Below are 6587 nucleotides of genomic sequence, written 5' to 3'. Positions count from 1 at the left end.
CGGTACCCGTTTGGGTACCATTAAACCCGAACATATAAACATATTTATAATATTTATCATTAATATAATACAATTACCCAAAATTATGATTATAATTTTGAATATTTCATTTAGTTTTATACCTAAATATTAAAATAATCAAAATATCTAAAATATTTTGTCACATAAGTCAAAATTTAACTAAATTTATTTAATTTTAATTATATTTTTCTAGTACTCGGTTGGATATTAATCGGATTCTTAAATTTGTAACCCAAACCGTAGTACTGGAAGGCACCGGCCTAATACTAGTAAAATAATAAATGTACAGACTACAGAGTATATAAAACTAAAAAGGAAAAAGAAAATAAAATGAGATCTCTGACTACTTCGAATTCGATCGTTACTAGAAACTGCGACCACGACACTGGTCGTGTAGGAGAGAAGAAGTCAAAGTCTCCCGAATCGATTGCGACACGTTCTTCTTCATCAACCTAATTCCAAAGCCCTTTGTCCCGATCGAGACCGTTTCTAATCATTTCAGGCGTTTCACTGAGTGATCTCGACGACGATGGAGAGATCGGCGTCGGTGGGTGTTAACGACGGCCGTTTTGGGGGAAACCATTTCTATTCTCCATCTTTCTCTTCGTCTTCTTCCATGAGACATGTCAATTACAGGTTCATATCAATTTGATTTGAATTTTTGTATTGTATCTTGTGCCTTAATCTACTAGCCCTTTTTTTTTTTTTTTAAATTTAGGGTTTTTGAGTATTGATACTTTTATTAGAAAGGATTGTTCTTTTTTAACCCTTGGAATGATAGTAAAAAAAAAATGAAGCAGGGTTTTTTTTTTTACTGTGTTTTGTTAAAAACTCCGCATTGAGACAGAACCCTTTTTATCTTTGTAAGTGTGTTCTTCAGAAGAGTTTTGAGAATTTTGATGTTTACATATTTAGCTTGAGGAGAGTTTTATCATGTGAATCAGGAATCATTAATCAATTTGATTTGATTTGATTGTTTTATTGAAACTTTATAGGTAGTCTAGGATTTGTGATTCAGGGTTTTGATTGTTGATTTTGTTAGTTAGAGTAGTTTTGATTTAGTGGAAAAAGATTGTTCATTAGTAGTTTATGACTACTTGTAGTTGGAGACAAGGAATCATGTGAATCAAGAATTTTTTAATTTGATGGTGATTGATGATTGTTATGTGAATTTTGTTATGGTGAAACATTTAGTTGTTGTCTTATGTCTATGAACTCTGATCTTCAGTTTTGGTGTGTTTTTTTTAAGATAATGAGTAATGGGTTTTTAACTGTCTTGCAGTTGCGGATCTTGTGGGTATGAACTGAACTTGAGCTCCACTAATCGAATCACATCAACAATTGGATCAAAATATGGTAAATCCATGAAGAGTGGAATCATATCCTTCTTCAACATCGACGAGGGTAGATTTAGTGAGGTCGATGAGTTCCAATGCATGCCTCACTTCTCCAGATACTCTTGGGGTTTGTTCAGACGTAGAACAAAGCTTCTCTGTGGCAAATGTAATAATTATATTGGAAATGCTTCTCAGGAGAAAGCTCCTCATGAGTACGCACTTGTAACACATAACTCAGATCCGGCATCGCCTAGGACTGGTAGTATTACAAAGTACGATATCAGGATCCGCTCGCTTCAACCCTCCTCTGCTGTCGCGTTGCTGTGAGTGCTTCTTGTACTACTGTATATACCCGCCGATATTATACATCTTCTTCAAAGTATCCAATTTAGATCTTTGGTGAAGTGTTTGTTATCGGCTTTGGTACTGTTTTGATAAGGTTGGTTTGGATTTTCAGTTGTATAGTAAAAACAGTTTACCTCTTGTTTTTGGGAATATTTACTAGCTCAAGTTCGTTCATCATTAGTGTTTACCAATTTTATTTTCAAAAACTGTGTACCACCATCCAGATGATGTATGTATCTGATAGTTAAAATTTTACTTTCCAGTGTAATGTAATGCAAAAAGGTTTTATCAACAAGAAGCCAATAGTATCCCTTCATCATTTTGTAATAACATGTCACTTCACTACATTTTTGATGTTAAAGTTCAAATGTACCTAACAAAGTCTTTGTAGCACAAACTCAGAAATTAACATCATAGAATAGAGTCATGTGATTCTAAGGTTGATTCCCAGATGGTCTTCCATGTGCACCATTAGTATCTTGAGGATTATTAGTACCAGTGCCTCCCTGTGATCCTCCTCCAAACATCTGCATCATTGATCGTAATGCACCTGATAAGTCTTCTGGCATTTGCTCTGTGCCTCCGAGATCGATGTTGATATTCCCACCTACACGAATCTCAGGCTCATCCGAACCATTTCTGTTTCCATCTGCTCCTGCTCCTCCCTCGTTATGAGAATGATATCCCGGGAATGTGTTTCCCGCCATGTTCATGAACATGCTCATCAAATCGGGGTTTAAAGGCATTGAGAACTGTGATGGTATTCCCTGTCCTCCTCCCATTCCCGGTTCTTGATTGTGACCTGTGCTTGTATTCTGCTCTTCCAACACCACAAAACTTTAGGTTCTCGTCTTATTTCTAATCCATAACATGATGACTTAGAGTCAGAGGTCTAACTACCTGACCGCGTCTCTGTCGCTGTTGTTCTTCTCTTAGTTTTTGTTCAGCCACCTGTGTTTCGCAGCATGTCAATATCAGACTCTCATGTAAATGATATTAAGTAGGGAAATGTATTAAAATAATAACCGACCCTGATATTTTCTTTCACAGATTCGTTATGCGGATCCAACTGCAAAGCTGCCATGAGCGTAATGAAAAAGGTTACACAGAATAAATGCTAGCTAACTCGGAGAAGCAAGTTGTACCCCTTTAGAAAGCAATCGATCCTATGAAAGGAATATGCTAATAATTTCTAAGAACACATACATACCTTTCTTAAACCCTTTCTCGATGGCATCAGCATACTTTCCTTGAGCATAATATGCTAACCCAAGACGACTGTACGCCTTACTATAATTTGGATCAATTTCAATGGATTTAAGACAGTCCTTAATTGCTTCCGAGCACCTGTTGATCTGGGTATATGCAGCAGCCCTGATAAATGATTTTTTATAAGTTAAACAGATCATTGGACGACGGAAAAAAATATTTAAGCACATCAAAATCAGATTTATGCAGGAAGCACACTGCCACCAAAGAGCTACAACTAAAAACTAAAGTTGACGAGTGATCACACACCTGTTACAGTAGAAAACAGCGTTCTTATCCGTCAGTGCAATTGCAAAAGAATACAGCTCAACTGCCTCCAGATAAAGATTTGACTGCATAGCCTTGTTACCTGAGAAGCAGCAAATGTCACATAGAAGTAACAAGGACACAAAGATACCCTTCCAAGAAAATTGGACTGACCACATATTGTTAAAACCAGACACGTTAAACAATTTCTCAGTAATCAGATCTCAATATGACAAGTATATTATATATTAACAAGATAACACAAGCAATCACAAGTACCTTGGCACTTGAGTGTTTCTGCCAAGCTTTTCACATCAAAGGTCTGGCATCCAGACTTCTCCATTTCCTGATATACAGATACGAAACTTATCACCAAACTAATTACCAAGTAGTACTATACCTTCAATGAAGTCAAACAACGAAATCAAACCTACATTGACAGCATCATGAAATATTCTTGTAGCTTTTTCCAGCTGAGCAGGATCATCATCTCCCTCAGGTGTATTCCTGAAATACCGTACTTTCTCAAGTGCACCAAAGAGTTGTCCAAACAGTTCATCTCTAGAAGTCCCTACAGGAAGCATAATCAACAATATAAATCAGAACAAGCTCCATTACAATATCCAGCACTCACATTGGTCCAACGAGCATAAAAGAAACCATTACTTACCAGTAAAAATAGGCTCTTTACTCGTATCAACAGAGACATGAGAACCCAAAAAGTCAGAACCTGAGGAGGAACTAGGATCCTGAGTAGCAGCAACAGGTGGTGGTGGTGGTGGCCATGATGATGATGGTGGTGGTGGTGGCCATGATGATGATGGTGGTGGTGGTGGCCATGATGATGATGGTGGTGGTGGTATGTTTTCTAGAGGTTCACTTTGGTCCAATGAAGTGAACAAATTGACAAGTGAAACAGGTTTCAAACGATCATCTCTCGAAGAATCTGAATTCACTTTAAACGCTTCACCTAAACATTCTCTAGCAACCTCAAGCCCTTCCTCATCAACACCTGGAGCAACCTCCACTACAAAGAACAACAAATACATAGAAGATTAAAAACCCTAAATATCACGAAACCAACCATTAGTTCTATCTCTAAATCAAACCCTGATACGAATAGTGAAATCGATTTACCCAATTCGTAGAAATGAGTAGTGGTGCTTACCGTAATCGAGAAAATCCAAGAATGAAAGGACAATTTTCCGGCAGATAGGTGAGTCCGTCGTAAGTTTCGCCATTGGAGAGAGAGAGAGAGAGAGAGGGAGAAAAATCTGGTTTCTTCCTTCTTCTTCTCTGCGATTTGAGAGTGTTGTCGAAGGAGCCAATTGAAAATCTTGTTTGGAAACAGGGTTAATCATTGTTTAGACTTTAGACTATTTAACCCGGTTAGGCTATTCCCAGTTTGGAAACAGAGGTTATGCTAGTAGTTATCCAATAAGTGCTTAATTATAGTCTCTTTTAATGATCACAGTATTAATAAAATTAAAGAAAACTAAGCTGGAATCGGGTGCGGGTACGCGGAAGCAGAAGCGTTTGAAAGCGGCGAAGCGAAATATTTTGAAAAAATAGAAAATAGGTATTTGTTGGAAGCGATATACATATATATATATAAAGAAAATACTAAAAGTAAAAAAAACAAATATATATATATATATATATATAAAGAAAAGGAAAATCACGTTTTAAACCTTCAAAGTGTCACTGGGTAGCAATTTAAACCTCGATAGAATTTCACTAACACTATAAACCTTTAAAATGATTTTACTAACACTTTAAACCTTAAAACTAACTTTCTTTTTTATACCGCCATAAAAAATAACGGAATAATAATATCCGTCAACACGAAATAGTTAAATTGTGTTGGTTTAATTTAAATTTTTAATTAGTTTTAGTTTTTATTAATAAATAAAAAAGATAAAAAAATAAATTTGTGTTCATCTTCATTGTAGACAAAACTTTTACGTCGTTACCTTTATCATTATTAATCCTTTTAACAAATGCATATAGATTCTGATTCAAATCGATTGATTTCTCATTGGAAACTAATAAATCTTCTAAATATATTGCCGTCTTCAATTTTACATTTGTCAAATGTTTTAACCTTACCTCTGATTCTTAATTTTTTGCTTTGATGTATTTTTTTTATCAATCGTCATAAATAATTAAATTAAATTAAATTAATTAAACAAGTATTTAAATTAGACCAGCATAGTTTAACTATTTCACGTTGACGGATATTACTGTTCCGTCATCTTTCGTGGCGGTGCAAACAAGAAAGTTAGTTTACGGTTTAAAGTGTTAGTGAAATCACTTTAAATATTTATAGTGTTAGTGAAAATATCTCAAAGTTAAAGTGCTACTCAATGACACTTTGAAGGTTTAGAATGTGATTTTCCCTATAAAGAAAATAGTAAAAGTAAAATTATATTAGACTATCTACAATGATTTATAAATTCAACACCCTCCACCTCAACTTTTAACACTGCACATCAGTTTCTCTTTCTTCCACCTAATCATTCAACACCCAAATCAATTTTAATCCCTCCAATATTTTTGTTTAATAAAATTCAACACCTTACCCCACTATATTCACTTTATATTCTTATTTTTACTTAATTTAATAATAACACATTTATAGTAATAACTAAAATTAATAAAAGTTAAATTATTGTTATGAAATATGATTACATTATTTTGGATAGAATTGTTGTTGGGATCCATGCCAAAAAAAATATATATGAAATAAACAAGAATTTATTAGATAAGAATAAAAAAATAGTAGAAATGATGGGTTTTTTGTTTTTTTTTTTTTGTCGAAATAAAATGAACCAAGTCTCTATTTATAGAGTTTAAAAAATAATAAATTTTGATATAAAAAGTATTTTTTAAAAAAATTATTTACTACATAATAATTGATCTTAAAATGATAAGATAAGAAAAAAATCTCTAAAATTTCACTCTCCAATAAAAATACAACACATGTCTCTCTCATCAACTTTTTTCCTTTTCGACAAAAAAAAAAAAAAAAAAAAANTTGAGCGTCCGCTTATGTGTTTGTGAGGTCCAAAAATTTAGATTCAACATGTTGAATTGATTCAACAAGAATTAATCAACGTCGGTTTTTTCTTTTTTTCAACACCTTCATTGCAGTCATTAAACAGTTGAATAACTTTTTCAACATCCCCATTGTTGATGGTCTTACATTGTAAACAACATTTCAATAGAAAATCATATAAACATTACAAAAATTGTAACCCATTTGAATATAAAATAATGCAACAACTCAGTGATTCACTGGACGAGACCGTCTTCATCATTCTCTTCTTCATCAACTCTACCAAACACAATTGCCTCTAACTCTGGTTC

General features: G+C 34.0%; 2 protein-coding genes across 2 annotated transcripts; one reads left to right on the top strand and one right to left on the bottom strand.

The window, feature by feature from the left end:
- On the top strand, positions 544-1971 carry LOC104736873 (uncharacterized protein At4g08330, chloroplastic-like; the record flags this gene model as incomplete). Its single annotated transcript, XM_010456953.2, is given in 2 exon segments — positions 544-657; positions 1304-1971. Coding segments are annotated over 2 exon segments (489 nt in total). The 3' UTR covers positions 1686-1971.
- LOC104736874 lies at positions 2000-4580 on the bottom strand. Its single transcript, XM_010456954.2, has 9 exons — positions 4387-4580; positions 3889-4245; positions 3653-3789; positions 3498-3564; positions 3222-3321; positions 2914-3077; positions 2734-2780; positions 2604-2654; positions 2000-2518 (listed from the first exon to the last, which is right to left on the bottom strand). Exons 1-9 carry the CDS (start codon positions 4577-4579, stop codon positions 2138-2140), a joined length of 1497 nt encoding a protein of 498 aa, XP_010455256.1. The 5' UTR covers position 4580; the 3' UTR covers positions 2000-2137.

The sequence above is a fragment of the Camelina sativa genome, chromosome 13, assembly GCF_000633955.1.
Source record: "Camelina sativa cultivar DH55 chromosome 13, Cs, whole genome shotgun sequence".
Lineage (NCBI taxonomy): Eukaryota > Viridiplantae > Streptophyta > Magnoliopsida > Brassicales > Brassicaceae > Camelina > Camelina sativa.
Note: the sequence above shows the minus strand (reverse complement) of the source record. Positions and strands in the feature narration are given on the sequence as shown.

Coding starts and splice junctions, on each gene's coding strand:
- LOC104736874 (XM_010456954.2), bottom strand. CDS start 4,579: ATGATTAACCCTGTTTCCAAACAAGATTTTCAATTGGCTCCTTCGACA. Junction 2,655..2,733: donor CTGTGAAAGAAAATATCAGG/GTCGGTTATTAT, acceptor TGCGAAACACAG/GTGGCTGAACAAAAACTAAG. Junction 2,519..2,603: donor AGCGACAGAGACGCGGTCAG/GTAGTTAGACCT, acceptor TTGGAAGAGCAG/AATACAAGCACAGGTCACAA.